This window comes from Pararge aegeria, chromosome 17, assembly GCF_905163445.1.
Source record: "Pararge aegeria chromosome 17, ilParAegt1.1, whole genome shotgun sequence".
In the NCBI taxonomy this organism is placed as follows: Eukaryota; Metazoa; Arthropoda; class Insecta; order Lepidoptera; family Nymphalidae; genus Pararge; species Pararge aegeria.
In genome coordinates this window covers 11,761,851-11,785,410 of record NC_053196.1, presented here as the reverse complement: position 1 = coordinate 11,785,410, position 23,560 = coordinate 11,761,851, and the positions used below count along the sequence as shown (strand labels likewise).

The following is a 23,560-nucleotide window of genomic DNA, read 5'->3' as shown; positions in this document are numbered from 1 at the left end:
CACAGACCATTAAATAAATAAATTAGACAATTAGACTTTTTTTTTCTTTATTATTTCCAATAGTGAAAAGGCATATAACCGTACAGCCATGTCTTCAGTGTTCAATGTTCATATTTTAAATAATTGTACGGCATAAAGCCATGTCTTTAGTGTTTGATATTCACATTCAAACAATCAGAAAAGTTACAACACGTAGGATAACTCAGACAGCATCTTTGAGCTTCTTAGGGACCCCTATTCCTCAAAGAGCCCATAAAGTTTATTTCTTATTTCATTAACTGTTGTTTTAAAATATTAATTATAAATCTGAGTTATAATCAATGTTAACGATACAATGTTTCAAATGGTGTTAAAATAAATAAATTTCCGAGAGGATACAAGCATTGGAAGGAATTAGATATATTAAGTAGTCTGTCATAGTTGCCTAGCAACGGCTAGTTGTGATTTGATTGGAAACAAAAAATGGTAAATAATTAAATTTCTATGAATTTAAAACGTGCTGGTCAATTACAAAGTGCCTTTCAGTAAATAAGTAAAATCGATGCGATATAATTTGATATTATGGCTAAGTCTATAGCAAGTAATCATGAAATGATTTCTAACGATAACAGCACGAAAGAGTTTTTACTACATGAGAAGTCTTGTGAAGCATTTAAAGATAGTGACGAGGAGATTAAAATGATTTTTAACGAAATCAAGAAGCTCTCTGACTCCAAGAACTTCAGCCACGAAGTTGACGATGATAACGATGATGTGGAGTTAATTTTAAAAAGAGCTGAAAATATCGCTCAGGAAACTGAAAATTTACTGAAAAGTAGCCCGGTATCCGCTGTAAATGGTATTCGCCCTTACATGGAGATAGAAAATATACCGCAAATAAAAGTAACGAAACCTAATGAAAATGTACGTAGTGAAGAGCAAAAAACTCCCAGTAAGGTAAGTCAAATTTTTATTATTTTTTCAGGTCAAGGTATATCACCGTGCAGCCAAAGGAAATTCAAACTAATAATTTCTATATTCAAATAGGGAACATACACTTGATGTGTCCATATATATTTCTTACATTATGATAGGTGATGGTTATAACATTCTGTATTATGTTTACCTGACACAAAAGCTACGATTGTATCAGACTAACTGCTCTAAAAAGCACCACAGCAGAGAGAAATAGGATAAAATAAGAAAAGAATCATCAAAATTGGTTTAACTTTGTTGATGGCAACTACTTGTAGTTGTTAAAATGTTCAAATAAGGATCATAAGGTCCTGGGTTCAATTGCAGGACTGATTCATTTGCAATCAGTAATTATTTATCATATTTCCATAGTAATAGCTAATTTTTGTGTAGTTAAGTGAGTCAGGGAATTGGAGGGATCTTTGCATAGCAGAGCATGCAGGTTGTTTAATATCACAACCCACACTGAAGAAGTGTGGTATGAATTTAATTCAGTTTTGACTAAATTAAATAAAGACAATAAAATACAGAAATCTTTAAAATTAAATTACTTTACAGTCAGTGAAATATTAATATTATAAAATACACTATATTTTTGTCCTTAACTATAAAGAAAACACACATTGTAATACAAAGAAGTATTGAATTTATTGCTTAAATAATTTAAATATTAGTTACAATTTTTAATTATTTGTAATAACCTTGATATCACAAAATAGGCATCATAAATAGCTTATATAAGTATCTACATCTAAAGCTTAGAGCTTGCTTACGTAACTGGCAAGCACTCGCAGTCCCGCCAGTGATTCTCTAGCTACAGGTTCAATTTTAGTGGTTGGCAATATGAATCCATAACGTCCAGTGTCACTCAGTTCAATTGTAAATGTGTATTTGACCCCCTGAGCTTTCACCCAGTCATCTGAGCCACCCGAAGCTGGGTATAAAAGTCCACTGGATGAACCAACTGAGTATTTTGATCCACCTGCTCTCTCAATGGCCTGAAATACATAATAAAGTTTCTCAAGGTATGCCACCAAGGGTTAGTTACTATGTCCAACAATAGATTCAAGTATCTATGCATAGACAATTAAACATATTTCTTTCTTGAAACATACTTGTCCCAAGCAAGTATTACATAGATTTTATTTTATTGCAATCTATATTCATCTTTGCTTCTAGTTATGGTTACAGATTGTTTATGAATCATAAAATCTGGTGTAGCTGACAAAGCAGACTAAGATGAAAGAGACATGGCAATCCAATACACCCAGACCCTGTATAATCTGTTTCTCAAAAACTAAATCAAATTGTTTATTAGGACATCTTAAGCTTTGGTGTCAAGGCGCAGCTGGAGCCAGCAAGCAAGTTTGGGGGAATTCTTGGTTTCCGAGGATAACAAATATATGCTTTGTCTTTCAACAATTTAAGCTATGAAAAATTGCCCAGAACAATTTAGCTTTGAAACTGCTCCAAAAATTTTATTTTTTGAATCCAGTGATAACGTCAACCGGGTGTATTGCGGATACCGGGATGATATGATCCTATATCGTTCTCCAGAATGGATACAGCGATATTGGATATATATAGGGATAATGGATACAGAATAAATAAATAAATAAACAAACACACTTTTGCACTTATAATATCATATGGTTATTAACTTACTTCTGCTATACTTTTGCCAACAACGTCCAAATCCTTATGGTCTGGAGGTACTGCGTTATCGTAGCCCCATGGATACAGCAGGTATTGCCCGTAGCTGTGGTATGTTAGGTATGCTGAAAAGTTAGCTACGCTCGTCTTGATGAATTCCTGTCAATAAAATAAAATATTGAAGTAACTAAATTGATAAACATTTAACTAGTTTCATTACTATTAATTTGATGAGGCCCTTTACCTTTTGATTACCTTTGTGGAACAATAAATAAACTAATTCAGGCATCATTTTTTATTCGTTTGCATGTAGCATTTTCATATTTTTTATACTTACCGACACAGCGCGGGATTCGGGCTCTGAGAAAGATCTAGAACCGCGAAAGATTTCACTGCAGGGGTTGTTCGACGCTCCTTTACCACCCCATCGGTATCTGCAAACACCAATAATATTTAAGTATCATGCTTTAGGTTACAAAATAGTTCAATAGTTCTGCCTATTCTGTTTGCTTGCATTTACTATTGGCGTGTACTTGTTCTCTACTTATATGACAAAAATATAAAATTAGCGATGTGAAAAAAGGACAGACCAAAAAACTCACTTTCGCGAGTCTATAATATATATATACCTATTATGTATATAATATGTTATGTTGATTTGTGTACGCTTCAAAAACTCAAAAAGTTCTGCAACGATCGAGCTGAAATTTCAGCATGATACTCGTATATAATACGCATCAAAGATTGTTTTTATCTATTTTTTGCATTATATATATCTCATATCCGCGGCCGCGAAACTACAGTTTTTATTAACGATCGATGTACCAGTGACCGCGCCTTGTGCTGAAAGCGAGAAAAATACTCATTGACATGTATTGACATTGTATTCTTTGTTTTGTTTCTCATTTCTCAACCATTCCATAAAAATGTGCCCAGCGTAGCGAGGGAGTATATAATATAGTTTTATTTATTTATTTATATATCATCATAACCGTATATATTTTTCCGGTATAAAAGGTAGATAGTAGAACTTCTATATTATTTTAGAGTAGCATATGTAATGACATACTGGTACATAAATTTTTGTCTGCAAGAAAAACTTATAATTATTATTTCACCTTACCCAAAGTTCCTGTTGAGATCCGTACCAAAGCATTGTCTTCCGGTAAAAGAAGGTTTTCTATTCTTACGCCATAAACGATCCACTAAATGTGTGTATTCATAGCCATCAGGATTGACTACGGGTAGGAAATACCTGATGATAAACAGAATAAAAGAAGAAATTGTTAATTCCGTAAAAACACTGTGTTTTAGTATCGAAGAGGTAGCTTAAAAAATGAGTAGAAGAATTTTGCTAATGTACTGTTGCTAATGTACAAAGAGGATACTTTGAGGTGGCTACTGGATAAATATATAAAACTGAACACGTGAGATACTGTTACCCACTTATTATGCAATACATATATACAAAATTATAATATTTATGAAGAAGACAGCCGTATATAACGGAGGAAAGCAAAAACTCGAATGACAGGAATAAATTAAACAAAAAACCATGGCAAATATATATTAATATTAACAGAAAAATAAGTGTGAAACTAAACAGGCAAATAAGAGCTGTTACTACGTTAGAGCGCAAAACGAGAAATAAATAAATGAATGTATTATAGGGTATGTATATATAATTTTAAACCCAAAACAACTTGTCTTCAAGTTCAACTTGAGGTATCATGTAAGGGCAGGAAAAACAAAAGGGAGAACAAAAGAATATTATGTTTTCTGTAACATTTCTATAACAAAATTGTTTCTTCGACTCAGAAAGATCCTGTTCCAAATCTATCCTTAAGTCAAAATAGATGAAATCAATCATAAGAGTTGTAATTACCAGTCGATCTGCTTCATGTCATCAGATTCTTCGTCGAAGTTTTCAGCAATTTGGTTTATGAAATAAGTGACTGTTGCTGGACTGATCCATTCTCGAGCGTGAATACCTCCATCAATAAAAACAGCTTTGTTATTTGGATTACCATCGGATATACGTAGAATCTGAAATTATGGTAATTTACAAATCAGACCATACAACGATAATTGTAGTAGACGTTTAAAGGATTAGCTAATATATGTACTTAAACATTTACGATGTCTAGTTACGGATAATGGCTAACCAATTATTGCCATTTGATGTGTATTAACTTTACAAACCTTAAGATCTTTTCCTTCGTAAGACTTTCCAATAGTATTGACGCTTACAATTTTTGGATATGTTTTTGCTAGATAATCTAAAAATCCATGAATGTCTTCCAATCTGTGATATTGTTTCCACGTCATACGATGACCTGTTAAAAACAATGCTATTATGAAAAACTTTGTATATAAAAACATATGGAACATATGGATTGTCCTGTTCGTACATTGTTTCGTTAATAACCATTGAATAACTTTTAGTCGTATTATAGCAATACTGAACATGTTTAATTAGTCTTGTTGTTAGTGATAGTACTTGTTGATATTCTTATATGGGAATATTTGTATAACGGAAATTTAGAAAGAGACCATTTGTATTGCTCTTTTTTCCTAGTGTATTATCATTTTTAATGCACTCTAAACATTTTGTTTCTCTTATACACGTGTAAATAAACCACACAGTTAGTCACGACTTAAACTACTTGTATAATATCATATAAGAAGCATGCTACAACCAAGTCCTGTACCAAGACACATTTAATTAATCAAACGCAACACAACCAACAGTTAAGACACAATAATGCATCAATGAGGATGCTTATGCGGCAACGAACCCCAATTTGCATATGGCCAATACTCCATGGGAAGTTTGAGAGATTTGTAGCCCATGTAAGCCAAACCTAATCGGCGACGGAATGCCCTGTAACGCCAAAAATTGTAAGCTCTTGCTGGAACAAAATTACATCGACCCTTGGAATATTGCTTTCGGGTTTATTTCACGAGCGGGATTTATCAAATATTTTAAGTTAATATAACAAACCTCGCCTATCCTGAAGTTCTATCTCATTTTCATCCAACGGTGGGTTTTCTTCATTAATCCTTTTTTGTAGATCATCAATGATGATATCGTATGAAATGTTTTCTCGAGCGAACACTCTTGTGACGTTCGCCATAGCATTCGGCTTGATCAGTACATCCACGTAACTCTGATTTCCAGCCCACGTAGATATAACTGTAGAACAAAATAATTTACTGAATAATGGTAACAATATTAGAAATTTACGTTTTTTGTAGATTAAATTTTCTATTGATGCGTACGGTTTCTGCGTTTCAGTCTTCCTAGAATCACACGAACTCCGTTTTTCTCTGTTGAAACCTTCCATAGCTGAGCGCCAGAGTAGTCTACTTTAACGTTTCCCGCTTCAGCGGCTCTGGCGAGAATAGTAATCTCTTCTTCTAATTCATCCTTAACATTGGGTGGAGTTTCTTCTACAAGTTCGGTAGTGGACGTATACGCTTCTGTTGGGACTGTTAAAGCTTCCGTTTGATTGTATGGTTGTTTTACTGAACCGCGTGTAGGCCAATCTGAAAGTGAAAATGAGTTGTAAGTTTGGTCAATGTGGTTAGTCTAGTGGACAATTTGAAAATGGTACAAAACAGAGATACTGCTCCTAAAATTATGTGCGATAGCTCATTGGATCCGGAATGACGCCTAGAAAAATGTGCCAATTATATTACCACATAAAGAATTGCAAAAGTTATAAACAATTAAAGATGAAAAAAAAGGCATTTCGTTTTTTGACAGTATTTCATAAACTATTAATATTTATGAAATTTCAATAAAATATTCTCAAAGAGGAGAAAATTTCCAATACAAAACTCCCAACTCCTGGAACTCTATCTCCATTTGACGACCGAGTGGCGCAGTGGGCAGCGACCCTGCTTTCTGAGTCCAAGGTCGTGGGTTCGATTCCCACAACTGCAAAAATTTTTGTGTGATGAGCATGAGTTTTTTCAGTGTCTGGGTGTTTGTCTGCGTATTGTAAGTATTTATGTATTATATAATCATAAAAAAAATATTCATCAGCTATCTTAGAACCCCATAACACAAGCTACGCTTACTTTGGGGCTAGATGGCGATGTGTGTATTGTCGTAGTATATTTATATAATTTTAATATAAGGCTAAAAATGGGTCTGCGCGCGCAGCGTCAAAAGCGAGTACGGCACATTAATTAATTTATTCCCGTTGAAATCTTTACCTTAAATTAATTTTTGAACAATTTGAACTATTGTTTACTAACAAAATTTTCTCGAGCTTCCTTCTGTCTGCTTGTCTAAGTTAAATAATATGTTTAAATAATAGTTTAAGCAGTGGTACACCACGCCTGGTCGCACTGGCCGGATATTTATGAAGAACTCTCAGGCATGCATGTTTACTTGCGATATTCGCTTTCAACGTTGAAGCAAGCAAGTTAAATTTGCTAAATTGAAAACGCACATAACTCTGAGAAGTTAGAGGCCGGCGATCGGACTCGGTCTCCACGAAAGGGTGCCGAAGTCCTAACCACTAAGCTTTCATTGCTTATACTACATCCTTAATCCTTGAATATTTTATAATAGTAAAGAGTAATACGTGAAAATATTGCACGAAGATGAATGTTGCTACAAATACCTTACATACAAATACCGCAAAATTTAAGTTGATGGTTTTTAAAACAATCATTGAGATCAATTTGTAATTACTACGTTAGGTGTAACCTTTGGATAAACGTGAGTAATTACCTTTTTGCAAATATTGTTATTGCGGTTTGCCGTTGTAATTATAAAAAGGAATCGGACCATGGGCATCCTTTTGTGTTTAATGCAGATGAGGAAGCTAAAAATCATTTTGATGCGATAACATCTTATTTTATGGACTGATGAAGATGATATAAGCATTGTGTTTAAATAAATTTACAGTTAAACCGGGTTATTAATAGACTACGAAGAGTAGTCTAGAGTAGTATACTGGGCATTTTGGGATTATAAATATTTTAAATAAAAACATAGAAACTTAAAACAAACTGTCAGCGATCGCGTATTATATCGAATGATAAAATTAATGGGTAAGTAGGTACTATAAATATCAACAAACACATCCTACTGAAAGGTACAGATCGGAAAGTAGAAAATAAATGACAAAAATTCGGGCACATTGAACAGTGCAGTGTCTTCAAAAAAATTATGTTAATTGTTATACTCTAAAAGAAGCCCGGTTTTTTTTATTAATTTATTACTTCATCTATATTGGGTTTTAAGTATTATTTACGAGCTACTATAAAAGTGAACACTCCGCGCATTGATAATAGATTTGTCACTTAAAATGCTGTGCAAGTTCGTCGCGTGAGTTGTGTGCCACGTTAAATGGCTTTCTCTGGCCGAGACTTAGTTTCATTTGCTAGTGGAGCTTGCCCTGATCTTGTTCGAACTAACGGTTTTGATATAAAAACTGTAAAAAAAAAAATGCAATGCAACACAAAATAAGTAAACGATATATTTATTTATTATTATCATCATCCCTTTAACCGATTGATGTCCACAACTGGATATAGGTCTTTTGTAGGGAGTTCCAAAATCCACGATTCTGGGCCGCTTGTTTCCAACGGCTCCCAGCGACTCGCTTGATGTTGTATATCAATTGATAGATAATAGAGGTTTTTCTTTCGGAAGTTAAGGAGTAAGAAACAACTGTTGTAACAAACAATTTAGTACCAGAGTACCAGAAACATGAAACCACCACCCTTTGAAATTTGATGTTTTCCAGGACCAAAAGTAGCCTATATTACTCTCCGTCCTTTCAACTAACTCTATGCTAATTATCAAGTCGTGTAGTTGTTTATTTAGGGCGTGAAGTAAGGACAAACAATTAAACTAATTTTTGCATTTATAAGTTTAGTATGTACTATAAAGTGGGCCAAGATTTCTACGCCTTCCAAAAAACTTTTAAAAATTATTAAAAGTTATATACGTGTAAATGAAAAACGAAATATTACTTGACAGGCTGTAGAGGTACATTATCTATCTGAGATATATCTGTGAAAAACTAATAAGTAGTTTTTGAGTAAACCACTGACATACTTAGTTATTACTGAAAGAAATCAGATGCAGCCCAAAAAAAAATATTAAAAGGAATATATGTGTCTATTTCCTTAATAAACATTGTAGACAGTTTACGTAGTAGTATGCTCCGAGTACCCGGAGAATCCTATTGTAAAGAGATGGCATGCCGTGCATCGCGACGGAAACCGTAAATAGTAGGTTACGAACCCTCTATTGGGGTAATTTATTATATTTTATTTGTATTTTTTTAATTGTTTACATTTCATTTATTATTTTTCAGATCTTTTAAAATACTTTGCTACTTTGTTTACGTGTATATTGAGATGGGTTTTACCTGAATTAAACAATTATTATTATTATTAATTACGAATAATAATCGGTCAGTGGAAATTCCAGAAGCTCCATTATCAAATGCTGCTTTGTCTGCTAGTGCGCATCGAATGTTGGATTATCTTTTTTTTAAATAATAATAGAAGGAATAATTATATTAGCAAAATTGTATTATATTGTAACACCGCAAACATGCGTTCAGGAATATTTTATTTTGATAAGATAAGTGATAAATTATAACCTGATAGATACTACTAATCAATTGATTGCTAAGTAAAATCAAGAGTCTTTGGTTTACTTTTATGAACAGTCCACAATATTTTTAAACCTCGGTATTTTCGGTCCTTGCCTGCTCAAGAGCATCTTGCTATGTTCAGTAATGAGTTATCTCAATGAGTTCAAAGACTTCAAACTCGTTAAAGGTATAATCTTTTCCGCATTAAACCTGCGTTAAATGTAATACCTGACTAATGACGCTTTCTTTTGTTAACTCGATTTTATTTTGCTATGGTAGATAAGAATTACTTATAATAAAATATAAGTAATTCTTATAAAATTTAAAAAAAAGAACTCGGAATGCTGGGGGATCAATAAACAATATCTTAACAAACTGCAAGCCAGCAACAGAAATGGGTAAGTATGCCGCGTGTGTCACAATATTCGCCGAAATTCAAAATGAGTAAACAAGAGGGAATTTAAATGTCACAGATTATATTTATAGTAACATGTCTCGTCTAATGACGCCCAGTCAACCTTATGGGAAAGCTAACTCTAGACTTGCGAATGAGGAAGCTAATGCTTTGACGACCTCTTGGTTGAAGACGCGACGGTCGTTAAAACCTTCGTTAACTATGCACGTTGCCTCATCATTGTATTGATGAGCATTTTCGACTGCAGATCCCTATGTAGGTACTGGGCTCGGTTCTCGGGCTGGGCCAAGGTATTAGTTTCGTTATCAAGACATATTTAATACCAGACAGATTGGCCGAAATCGGTCAGCGAAACTTTTTTACCTATGTTGCTTGCTGTTAAACTGATCTTGGCGAAACTGATCTTAAATCCAGAAGACAAAAATCTACCGCGTAGAAAGTAGCAGGCAACAGCTCGTGTTAATAGTTCGTAAAAATCAAACAAGAGTATGGAGCCCTTTATAAAACGAATGCACGGGATCGACTTGTATTTAAATACACGATATTATGAAAATGAAAACCAGCAAATTAATATGAGAATAGAAGGTAATCAATCGAAATCAAGGTTTAGATTGAAAGATCGTACTTTCTCAACTGTAATAGATTCCCGCTTAAAATCGAAATCCGAATGGTGATTTAAGTTTAATTGTGCAGCGGTGAACATTCATCCGTTGTCTGCCAATCTCAATTAATTCGATTCTTTTCCGATACTTATGCATCATGAATTTTGATCACGTATCTATTCGTATGTTGAAGGTGAGGATATATCCGGAACCTTACCTATTTTTAACCTTTTGTTTCCGGCATTGATTTAACGATAGACAAAGATGTATTTAACAAATAGAGCATTAAAAAAAGTCTTATAATTTCAAAGATGCGACCCATTGGATACGTCGCGTCGTTGTCACGTTTGTATTTATGCAAGTCTGTGTTCCACTCGGAATCTCTTAAAATTTTGCGAAAAAATTGCATTGCATGCTCTAAGAAAAAGGTTTATTTACATTTTTATAAGCTTCTAAAGACCATATCACAAACATTTACTATACAACTATTAAAAAGAGTTCAGTAGTTTCTAATTTCATCGATTACAAATAAACTAAGAAACAAATCTTTTCCCTTGTGAAGTTGTGTGTAATATTAGTTGGTAAGTACATATACATCGAGGTACGGAATACAGGACTATAATGAAGAATTAATTAACTCATATGTGATTATACCGACATAGACAATGTGTGTGTGGCCTGGCGCGGCGTACAAAGGGTCAATTAATTTTTAATAATTCCTTGCTGTCGTTTATGTTAAATATACAAGGGAGATACATAGGGAGGCTAGGCCGGTGGAGTATTACTGGAGTATTATAACAGTATTCAGACAGTAACAGTAATCAGAGCAATAATACAAGGGTAGACTGACTGAGTTGCCAACCAACGGAAACGTAAGCACTTGACAATTTTAAGCGACTTGAAGTCTTTAAGTTGAAAGGCGTAGGTACCTAAATTTCTTGAGGCACCTTTAACGATGTGTCAAGACATCGAAAAACTTTTGGTCCAAAACTTTTGCAATACTTTAGATAAATAACGCAGAAAGAACTATAACATCAGCCGTATTTACATTTAGGCTCAACAGCGAGAAGATTATGGTCCTAAAACTTTCATACGTACACACGTACACGTTTAAGTATTTTCAATTAGTTATGATGGCAAATACAATTAGGCTGTCAATTATTTTTTAGGTTCAGTTCTTACTGTTTTTGGAAAACTGAAATGTATTATTTAAAATTATGATAATGTATCTAAATAGAGTATTAATTTTTTGTGGCTGTACAACTATTCGTGCCATATAACCAAGCCATTGATTTTTACAAAATAATATCATGATCTTTTAATTTAGTAGCCTGTCAAGAGCCACTGATCTATTTAGGTTGTAAATAAAAGGTTTTTTAGGAGTCATTTTGGAATTATGTCATCATCAGAGATATCGAATGACATTGCAATAATCTCTGCAGAGCTTGTACCGCAACGTAAAAAAAAAATATCTATATAATCAACAAGTAGAAATAAAGAAAATTAAACAGTCTGTTTGTTTCCGAATATTAAAAAAGGTACTGATATTAGCTTTGTAATAATAAAAAGAATTGTCAAAATTGGTTTGACAGAGTTACAGAGTGCGACTTTAATTTGTAACTTTAATAATAATAAGTGTCGCTTGTGGTTTTGAATAAATGCCTATAAATATAAAGCTTTTATTGCCTGCATTAGATCAGCGTATCGATTCAAAAGCTTTAACCTCTTCTCCTATGCCAGAGAAGGCCTTAGACCAGCTGCTGTGGGACACCAAAAATGCCGATGACGATTAAGTTGAAAATCATGCTAATAGGTTGCTTAGTTAGGTCGTAAAGGACAAATAAAGAAATACACAATATCAGTTAGGATTTGCGGTCAAGTAAAAAAAAAAAATTAATAATTAGTATCAGGAAAAAAAAATGAAGCAATTTCCAGTATGAGGTCCAGTGGTTACGATTCCTGCTTGGGTTCCCAATACATATTTGTCCTCAATGCTACGTGTTCGGCCGTTAGCTTCGCAACTCGTTCAGCAGTTTCGCTGATTATTCTGCGGATGTCCTCATTTCCGGGTTCAAAAAAAAGAACCCCGGCTAAGTTTTACGTGGTCTCTTCTTCGTCTTCACGTGTTCTTACGTGGTTCTAAGTCAACGAACGTAGTTATCACCATCACCTAACATTAATAGTAACATATTATATGTTATGTACGCTTTAAGTTCCTGTGATAGATTTACATGAATAAAATGTAGGAATTATATTTGATTTTATCACTTAGAGAGCAAGTTCTTTCCATTTTCAGCTGCGTTAATCTGAGCTTTTTATAAGGCCTATTTTATTAGGCGACCACGTTTCGGAGCCGATTATGTAAGTTTTTTTTAAGTTTCGACTAGTTATCAGAATTTGGAACTCTAAAAATATGATTTTTCTGCTTTATAGAGCATTTTCAATAAAACATAATGGAATACCTTATTGTGAAATAAGTGTGATTTTCCGAACATTTGCTTATTTGGAATATAATGGCATTAATTTGAAATGTAAACGGTTTTTTTCATGCTCTTGTAAATTTTGCGCAAACGGAGTAACGACTACTGCATAAAGTATATAGTCAGTGGAATTTTGTCTTGTAAATATGTTAGAACACGAAAAAAACATTTATAATAACTAAGTATGTTATAACATAACTCAAATGATCAAAGTCAGTTTAGAATAAGTACAACAACCCTGCATAGATCCAACCTACTTGTTAGTTAGTCTGTTCTAGAAAAAAAAAACTGGTCTTTTTAAACACACGCTTTAATAATTATTGGTACGTATGTCAAAAAAGAGTTTATACAATAATGTACGCACCTTTTCCGGGTTCAAGTTCATTGATGAGAGCTGTGGAAAGTGTCGCTGTGGCGAGCACAGCCACCAAGAGCACGGCCATTCGCGTCCACGACCCCATGGCGACTGATGGAGGCTCTCACTTCCACAAAACATAAACCGCATCCATGCAATTGCGCTCGACCCATACACAATTTTAAATGCCGCACGCACTCATTGAAAAAGCGCGCAGGAAAAACGCATTCGAATGCATCTTCAGCTTTTCAAAATTGTACTGCTGTACGGCTATTGGCACGAGATATTTTTCTCCCCAAAATCCCCTTTTGATGACGATCCCCGTTGATGAAACTGTAAGGGAAGATCCCTTACAGTTTCATCAACTATCCGAGTGTTGGCGCACAAGTGATAATAATATCGAAATTAAATTGTATTATGTGTAATAATTAACGGGGATACACTGCACTTGTTGCCATGCCATGGCACACTATGCTAGTCCTAAGAGACAACAATTATATCCCCAATTATATCTCCAGCAGGGCTAGCACGGGCTGGAGATAAAAATTATATCCCCCGATTATATCCCCTGACAAGCGATATAATTAACGTGCCCATCTGCTAAATCACTGGAACATGGAAAAGGAGAAGTTTACCCCCATTTATTAATACACATATATTATTTGGATATTATTTACAATTACGCGCCAGTGCTCTGAGAATTGATAACGCACCAGTGGAAATAATATCCAAATAATATATTTGTAATAATAAACTGGAATAAACTTCTTCTATTCCATGTTCCCGTGCTTTAGGGAATTTTTGTCTCCTGTCTGTGGTAGCCCTGCTGTCAAGGGATAAGAGAGTTAATAAAGCTGTGGGAAAAGATAAATTGTTATCCTTTCCACGGGTAGGAAAATGTTTCCTGCTCATGGTAGTAGTACTGGGCACAGATGTTAGTATAAGCTTATTATATCGTAGTTAGTAATTAGTTATAAAAGGCGATTGAGCTTTGTAGTGGAATGATGATGGGCAGTGTTTCATTTTGAACCGTATTACGGAACCGTCCGTGTGCAAGTCCAACTTGCACTTAGCCAGTTTTTTATTTTCTCATTTCACAGTTTACCGATTATTTACTTAATTCATGGCAGACGTTCGCACTAACAAAATCCCATACAGAAGGTACTAATCTGTAGGAAGTATTGCTTTGCTTAGGCAGTTATATTTATTTTGGAACCAGAATGACAACCTTCTCGTTAGCAGAGGCGCCATGCCCGGTCATTGCCTCTAAGTTGCAGTTATTTTATTATAACGTCAAACCGTTTTTACTGTAAACATACTTTTTCGTCCGCAATCGTCTACATCATAGCTATTTGATTCACGATTTCCTGATAGCATGAATCATTCAACATAACCGCAATATTGATGTTTTTGTCTTATGTGTTTATCTTGTTTTTTTTTTTTATAGTCTTCGACAGTGAAAATTCGATGAAGTATTTTAAATTTTTGAGACTCTACCAGTAATGCTGTGCATTTCACTTGTTAAATACAAGTGAACAAGTAACTAATGAGTATGTTATCTATCTATTTATAAATTAATATAGTCCGCCAATCTGCATTAGAGCAGCGTGGTGGATAAATGCTCCAAAACCCGTCTATCCTGTCAGAGAGGAGGCCTGTACGTAGCAGTGGTAGGTTAATAGGCTACACACTGGTGTTGATACGAGTATATATCTTGTTTATATTATTAAAGGTTCTTTTTTGTAGGCTAATCAAAATGCAAATACAAAACAAAATGCTAAAGAATGCAGCGAAGTTCGAAGAAAACCGAAGCTAAGGCCTTTCTCTGCTGGCGTCATCGATTCCAAGAAAAAAGAGGCAGCGAAAGTAGCTAGATTTGTTACAAATTCACCAAAAAAAGTCCAAATTTGTAAACACGAATCATTATTAGAAGAATTGAAGGACACTAACGAAAGAGTAAAAAGCTTAGAGTTATTGAATGTACATTTAACAGATGATAATAAACTGCTTCGCAAAAAATTGGAACAAATCAATGAAGATAAATACGTTGCCGAATTAAAAGTAACTGAATGTGAAAGATTGGTCAATCGGCTCTCAAAAGAATATGAAAGCAGAAATTCAGACTTAAAAAGTTGCAAGCAAAATGAAAACTGCCTTATGACGGAATTAAATACGGAAAAAAATGAAAGAAAGAATTTAGCGATACAACGAGACAAAGATGCTGTAGTCATACAAGATCTACGGAGACAGGTTAAAGAAATGGAGCTTATACTAAAAAGAAAACATCCGGACTCCGTGTCGGCGTTAATAGGTACGGTTTTCACTGCCCACGACTTTACTTGTAAATTGATGGTAAAATATGGCGTAGGTGTTAAGGCCGTAAATATTTTGTGAATTTTCAGGCACACAAAACTCAATCACTTTTTGTATAACTCCACTAATATTATAATTATTATGAAAGGGTGTCCCGTTTTATGAATGCTGAGATGTGTGGAAGTTGGTTATCATATCATATCATAATAATTGGTTGAATGAAAATGCAACGCCCACTCGTATCATTTGCTGGATGAACCCTCTTATAACGTACTTTTTTTCAGTATACTCTTTTGTTGACATCCACTGCTAGACATAATTTTTTTGTAAGGAGTTACAAATTCCATGCTGTCTTTCAGCGACTCCCTTTGACTAGTTTGATGTCGGTCCAATCGGGAGCCAACGAAAGCTGCGTTCGAGCATGAGGATCGTCCGAGCGTAGGGTCCTGATGTATATCAGTTCATCAAGCCATTTGCCCTTGTCTCTGGTTCAGTCTGGTGTCTATCAGATAATCTGGTTAAACTACGGATCTCATTTCTAATTCATTCACGTAGAGATAGTTCGACCATTTATCTCTCCATCGTCCACTCAATGACATCTTCGGGGTGAAAACGGTGATAGCTTAGTGGGTAACGCTTCGGCTTCCCTTTCGGGGGGGACCGCACTTAATCAGCAATGCACGCTACTGCCTAACAGTGGGACTATAATGGGTCGATGATGATGATGATGATAAAAATATCAAATTAATTGTGTTATAAATGAATTTTCTTATAGTAAAGAATTTCACTTATGTTGCATAGTTGCCTCCAAGTCGTCATCCGTTGAAGACAACAAAAAGAAGTTGCTAGAAGAACGTATCGCTCGGTTGGAACAGGAGTTGAAAGATAAAGAAAACCACTTCCAGACCATACTAGTGACACTGCAAGAAAAGTTTGGCGACATGAAACAGAAGTATGAAAATCATATAATCGACGTCGAACGACAATTGATGGAGGATCGAAAAGTCAATAACAATTTGAAAAGCAAAATAAACAAGCTCAATTTGAAGGATGCAGCAGTTCAAACGGCCACTAAAAATCCGCATTCAATCGGAACTCAAACATTTCACAAATCAGACAGGGCATCGTCAGCCGTCAGCAGGTTGACTCAAAACTCCGCATTGATATTTAACAGATTAAAAGAGGACAGTTATTTGGTGGCCACTATTAAAGGGCTGCAGGCAGAGCTTACCGTTAAACAGCGCACAATATCGAAGATTAATAGAGAGACTGAAGAATTAAGGAAAAACTTGCGAAGCTTACAGAAAGAAAAAGAAGGTAATTTCCTACATCAATTTTACATAAAAGAATACGTGTTTTATCGCGTTTTTGTTTTTTGAACTTTAAATTGCGCCAAGAAAGATACGAAAAATTACCTATTGTTAGAAAGATATATAATGTTAGGTATAACAAACTCCTTTTAAAGTTTTTATAGTTCAAGTTTTACGGTTAAGAATAGTGCGGGTATGTATTTTGGGTTTAACGTATAGATGCAAATTCGATTCATTTCAATATCACTGTATGTATATTTCGTTCTATTGATAAAATTAAATGATGTACCTAATTTTAGTTTACTTGATGATCATAAAAAAATCTACCTACGTTCCAGTGTTACTCAATTTGAACCCACAAAAGAAAACTGCCAAGCAAGCGAAATCAACGGAGAACATAATATCACGAGTTAATACAGAAATGGAAGCAGAGCTGAGTGAGGCGAGGAAGCAAAAGGAAAACCTGTTGGAAGATAGAGCGGGCTTGCTGGCTTCTTTAAAACGCACTAACGAAGATTTGATATTATTAAAGAAGAAACGAATACAAGATGTAAGTTCCACCTTTTTTCTTTCTTCTTCATTTGTCTGGAAAACATAACAGCAACTGCTGAGCTTTCAGCTTCTCTGTAGAATTTTCCTTTAAAAAAACGAAAATGTTGACTAGCGATTCGGCACTATCGACTCTTTGTGTTTGTTGAACAACAAAGTCGACTCCAGCTACTCTATATACAACGTGTTTATGAAAACAGAAAAAAAAATTTCAGACGCTTTAGAGGTAGGTACATTCTTTACTGTCTCTGAGACCTATCTGTAAAACAGAAACGTTAATAGTTTTTCAGTAATCCATTGCTTTAGTTTTTACTGAAAGAAATCAGATACAGCCCTAACATCACAGTGTCACTTTATTAGGTACTATGAATGTGTCAGTTTTATATCTTCAACAGGGTTGTCATAAGTAAGAGCTCTGTCACAGTAATCTTTACTGCTAGTCCTGTCTAAACATTGCCAGACTCAGAGCGGCTCAATTCATCTTTCGTTGGGGTTATTGTCTTTAGGTTGTTGTCAATTTTGTATCCTTTAAGATAGATGGGCAAAATCGGACCGGCATATAATTTTTATCGCCCAGCCCGAATTTACCGTGCGGTAAAATAAGCTGAGCGGCGTTTTCCTGAACATAGGACTTTGCTGATTAGCCTTAATTTGTAGCGCCTTAACGCCTTTTAATAAAGCATCACTGACCCACTACAGGGCACCACGGGTCTCCTCTCAGAATGAGAAGGGCTTAGAGTGTAATCCACCGCAGGGCCAAGTGCGGATTTGTAAACTTACACGCCTAAGAGAACATTATGGAGAACTCTTAAGTAGTGTTCCTATCAATGTTTTTGCATTTGAGTGATATTTAACTGCTTAAAACATACCTACTTAATCTAACCTAACAACTAGGCTATCACCGCTATTACTATAAATTACATCTATTGCCTTCAATGTTACTTATCATCTACAAAGAAATGCCAAATAATGACTACGCCAGACGGTTGGTCATCGCAGGGCTAGATTGATCGCATCCCGAAGTGCCATTTACAACCGGTCTGTGCCATTTATTGCGCAATTACCGTTGGGTTCCCAAGGGGCTGGAGTAGCGACCCACACCGGTAAACGCAGCGTAGGTCGACCTCCAACGAGGTGGACAAACATCAAGGTAGTCGTTGGGAGCCGCTGGAAAACAAGTGGTCCAGGATCGTGAAATATGGAACTCCCTGCAAAAGACCTATGTCTGCAGTGCACGTCAATCGGTTGAATTGATGATGACGATGATGCCAACTTAAAATAAATAGCGTTTACTTAAAATTAATAGAATTCACGTTTTTAGCTCCACACACTCCAGCTGGCGCATGAAAAAGAACTGATGCAGATGAATATGCAACTGTACCCGCTACAAGAGGAGATTAAACTTCTCAATAGGACGGTGGAAATCCTCCAGGAGAGAGTCAGAGCTGCTGACGACAAGCTGGTGAAGTATCAGTCGGGATTGAAATACGATATCCACGCTGGGGGGGATGTTCATGTATCAAAGAATAATGTATGACGTTAATTATTTTGGCCTAGTGACTCAGAAAATATTAAATTGTTGTTTTTTTTACACACATTTACACCGCCGCCATTTTGAAAATTTGTATGTGCACTATTTAAACTCGGACCTTAGGAAGGTATGTTTTTGATCCGTTTTTCATTGGTTAAGATTTCTCGCTGCTTTGTCACAATTTAGATTTTCTTTTCAACAACTTATTTTACAGATGGTAGTGTGATTCGTATTAGAGAAGAGATAACTATAGAATATTTTAAGACGAATGCTTTAAGAAGTACCTACCACAATATAAAAAGCTATACGATTAAAATGTTATTTTTATTACTTAGGACCGGTGGAGGTTGAGGGGTGTACTAATGATAGTTTCATTTGCAAACTCTCTTCTTTTCCAAGTTTACGTGACATGATAAATTGAAATAGATACTCAGATATATTATTTCCTTATTCAAGTGTACCTGTTGAGTGCGAAAAGCTATTAAATCGCATACTAATTCCAAGACTCGATAAGTGCTAATTCAGACTAAGAGTTAAAAACTACGCGTTCGAAATTAATAGTCAAACTAATCCAAAATCTTAAGATGTTAAATTAATTAAGTACTGGTATCCTATTCCTTCCCTTCTTTAATACCACAGCCGGCGGTTTTTAATTCGCAAAACTGTCTCCTACTAGATAAGGGTCAGAATAGATTGAGCATTAAACTACGCGATATTACGCGTAACGAACCTGGACTTATATGATTACCCGCTTCTTTTCGGTATCTATGTTATAGACCAAAGCATGCAAAAAGCATCTTTGATGATTTGGAGTCGTGTCGAGGAAATGTTTTGGCGTTGCAGCCGGTGGGCAATACTATCCAAATATCAGTAATATACTTACGTCTATATATTATGGTCTATACCCAGAAAATACAACCTGTAGTATGTACACTACAGGTTGTATTTTCTGGGTACCGAAGACTGTTTTAAATGAGCTTCACACGTCCGTAATTTTGACGCGCGTTTCTGTGTGTTGTCTGTATGCATGGGCCCTAAGGAGCCGAAAGGTATGAATTTTTACGTATTTACCTACTATCAAACAATAAACTTAAGTGCAAGAGTGTGTTTTACAAAGTATGAAGGTAGGCAGTGGCGTGAACTTCCTACATGCACAAAAGCACTGCCTATCCCCAATTGTAAGAGGATTTTCACATTTTATGCCATCCTCCTGCATTATGCACAACCATGCAAACCTTTTGCATAACCCATAACAATATTTACCTATCAAATAAGAAAATTATGGTCTAAATTAGATAAGAAATAATAACATAATGCAAGTAGGTGTACAGCAGAAAAATTTGTTTGCGTTGGTGCTAATATTGTGAATGGTGTGGCATAGTTGCGATGGCGTAAATCAATTGACTGTCTTGGTACAACAAAGTTGATTCAAGTAGGAGCTGAGTGAATGGTTTTAGAGAGCTCTAGAGATATTTTCCACCTACGTCTAACAATTCGATCGCGAATAACGATTTCTATGGAATCGGAAGAGGGCCCTCTAGCTGTATCTACGTAAGATTCGAATAAACACTTTATTGAACGCAAGAAAGGAAAAGAGACGGTAAGAAGTTTACCGCAAAGGACATTATTGACATCCAAGGCGGCCTTATTGCAGCAATCAATCTCTTACAGGCAACCTTCGTAGATAGGACTAACAGCAAGTTAACATAGGTATACAAGGCTAAGAGAAAACTTGTCAAACCTAACTTATTTTAATGACTACTAGTCATTCTCTTTTATCATCACATTAACACTTTAAGTATTTATGTGTGTGCGTGTGGTTGTGCTTGAATGATAAATCGAATAGGTACTTTCTAGGACCTTTATCTCTTTACTGTTGCCATTGTAATAACACAGCTAGTGCTATGGTTGTCACTGCGTAATTTTTTATGGAAAATGTTGATTTGTAGTTAAAGTACAAAGGAAGAGATCTACTATGTGTGGGCGTGTATACATATATATACTTAGTTTAATACATAGGTATACTTTAGGATAACTACATCTAGTCAATGTATTTTGGTGAGATTTATCTGTGTTAGTCGTAACCCCGCCGAGTTGTGAAGAAACTGGTGCCTTCAATGCCTTATAAAATATATAAGTTTTTGCTATTAACTGTTTTTTTACTTACCTACGTGCCTTCCTATCTGAACCCTCTCAAAATGTAATGCACTACCTTATTTATGATAAATAAAGTAATTTGTACGTATCGCCAAATTGTACGTTCTACCTTATTGTGCTGTTGTATTTGTATCTCTGTAAATTTTCTCTGTGGTGTACGATAAAAGTGTATTCATTCATTCATTCATTCATAAAGAAGGTAGAGCATTACATTGCATAACATGATGATATTTTTATTGTAATACTAGCTGTTGCCCGCGACTTCGTCTGCGTTTGATTTTGTTTTTTGATGTGACATTAAATTTAGTTTTAGATTTAAAAAAAATTAAAGTATTCAGTATCGCTAAGCCTTAAATGAGGGAATTGCTGCTGTCTGCTGAGGAGTTCTGTCTCCAACCACAGTTTGGACAAAATTAAACACATATTATTACCTACCTCTATAGTACAAAAATAATTATTTAAATCGGTTATAATTTGTCGGAGTTATGGTGTAAAATCGTCAAACACTCATCCCCTCTCCCAAACGAACCGAGCTTAATGTCAGGATTAAAAGTATCCTATATTACTTGTAACACTTCCAAGAATATGTGTACAAAGTTTCATGAGGATCGGTTAAGTCGTTTTTGCGTGAAAGCGTAACAAACAAACTTCCATTGACATTTATAATATTAGTAGGGATAGGGAAGCAGGGATTACATTGACGTTTATAATATTAGTAGGGATATCTACAAGTAGGTACTTTAACTCACTAAAAGAGCTGCCTTTGTGGTCGTAATATATACCGATAGCTGTGAATCCCTTCATCCTCAGATATAGGAGTTCTTTGCCCAGCACGGCTAGCAAAGGCTGGAAACAAAAATTATATCCCCTGACAAGGGGTAAAAGTAACGGGATCACAGAATAGGATAAGTTCAATGCGCTATGCGTTCATGTGCCAATGCTCTGAGAGTTGATAAAGCTGTGGAAGATGAATTATTAATTTTAAACGATAAATCGCGCACGGCGAAAAGCTATGCTGCACATATTTTATGGTTTTTTTGTGGAAAATTTAAAAAGTAATTTAGATGTTTCCTTGGAGTCCTTTTCCTAATACGATATCGTATTACAAAAAGGACTATCATCCAAATTCTTTTTTTTTCGTTATATCTCGGTTGGTAGTTTTACGCTAATTTTTACATAAATAATAATTATAAAAGTAGGTAAGAATTTGGGGCATTATAACAAAATCACAGATTTAAATGTGTAGATATAGATACACACATTTAAACAAATACTTCTGTTAATATATTTGATTAATATTAATATAAGTATATTATTAATAATTAAATTGTAAAACTATACAGACGTTTGTCTTGTATGCTCTGCTAAGTGTTGTTTAAAAGGCGGGCCATTTGCTTGGTCCGCAATCGTCAAATAATAGGTATCTAACAACCTACTATAAAAAAACACACTTTCATACGGGTATAATACTAACGCTTAAGTACTAGACTTAGGTATCCAGCTTAGCTTAGCTAACTAGACCTTGCGATCCAAGACGCGATAGTCCATATATAAAGATCGATCCTTTAGTCGCAGAATATCGTCAGTTTGAGAATTTCCTGTATCGATAATCCCAAGATACCAGTTGTGCAGGTTAGATTTCCAAAGGGTCATCACCCGGAGCTGGTTCTTTCAACCGGTCTTTATGTAAGTCCGTTATAAATACATAACTTGTATTTATCGCCTACACGGAGTTTTGATTTTTCTGGGTTCTGTTGTTCAAAGCAAAATACCTACTAATTATTGTTAACACCAATTAAGGGCTGAATATTTTGGATAACTTAGGTATGTGTTTTTAAAGGAATTTAATACTACCTACCTACCTAATTGAACCTACTTTGGAGCTAATTTAAGTATTAAATTATCTATGATGGCGCTACCAGCGTAGCTTTGATAGCTTATACTTGGGAAAGTCGAAACCTGACACTTCTATATTATCTTCTTCTTCTTTTGATTTATGGCGTAGTCTTTGTACTTATCGATGATATAAGCCATTGACCTATAAGATTTATGCATTTTATTTTGGCCTTCCTCTCTGGGTGACTGAGTTCAGTTCGCGGTAGTTGTCTACGCACTTCTTCACAGTTCGGTGTTATGTGCGTTTTTATAAAAGTTAGCGCATGCCGGGGTTCGAACTCGACCCCTTCCCTAACATAAATTTCGCCGAATTCGTAGCCTGGCTATCGCCGCGTCACGTCGCTACGTTTTTCTATGTATAACAAAAAAACTCAATTCCTTTTGATTACCCACCGCGCTAGTACGATGTGTCCGATAATTTTGTAGGCACCAGGTTCGATTCCCCACAGTGGCAATTATCGGAATTAAATTAAAAAAATATCTCAGGTCTTGTCTCCTTCGGCCATTGCTAGTAACCAACCTACAAACACGTGCCGCCTAGCAACCTACCGTTCCGGTATGATGGCGCGTAAAAACCAATTAGGGGTATTTTAGAAGTAAATAATATTTCTAATTTAGAAGTAAATAATATTTCTAATTTTTCCACATGGTCAAACTTCTTGGATAGTCGTGTGTGGTGTTACAGATTGAGATTGTTATTCCTCTCACTACTATCA

At 35.2% G+C, this 23,560-nt stretch overlaps 2 protein-coding genes across 2 annotated transcripts; one reads left to right on the top strand and one right to left on the bottom strand.

The window, feature by feature from the left end:
- The first annotated feature begins 455 nt into the window (after window positions 1-455).
- LOC120631090 (centrosomal protein of 162 kDa) lies at window positions 456-19,429 on the top strand. The gene is made up of 5 exons (XM_039900518.1): window positions 456-936; window positions 14,835-15,399; window positions 16,203-16,718; window positions 17,050-17,261; window positions 18,582-19,429. The coding sequence occupies exons 1-5, from the start codon at window positions 562-564 to the stop codon at window positions 18,795-18,797; spliced, it is 1,884 nt and encodes a 627-aa protein (XP_039756452.1). The 5' UTR covers window positions 456-561; the 3' UTR covers window positions 18,798-19,429.
- On the bottom strand, window positions 1,666-13,194 carry LOC120631091 (carboxypeptidase B-like). The gene is made up of 9 exons (XM_039900519.1): window positions 13,098-13,194; window positions 5,890-6,156; window positions 5,612-5,803; window positions 4,810-4,943; window positions 4,493-4,653; window positions 3,731-3,862; window positions 2,945-3,041; window positions 2,620-2,766; window positions 1,666-1,952 (listed from the first exon to the last, which is right to left on the bottom strand). Exons 1-9 carry the CDS (start codon window positions 13,192-13,194, stop codon window positions 1,713-1,715), a joined length of 1,467 nt encoding a protein of 488 aa, XP_039756453.1. The 3' UTR covers window positions 1,666-1,712.
- Window positions 19,430-23,560: the final 4,131 nt, after the last annotated feature.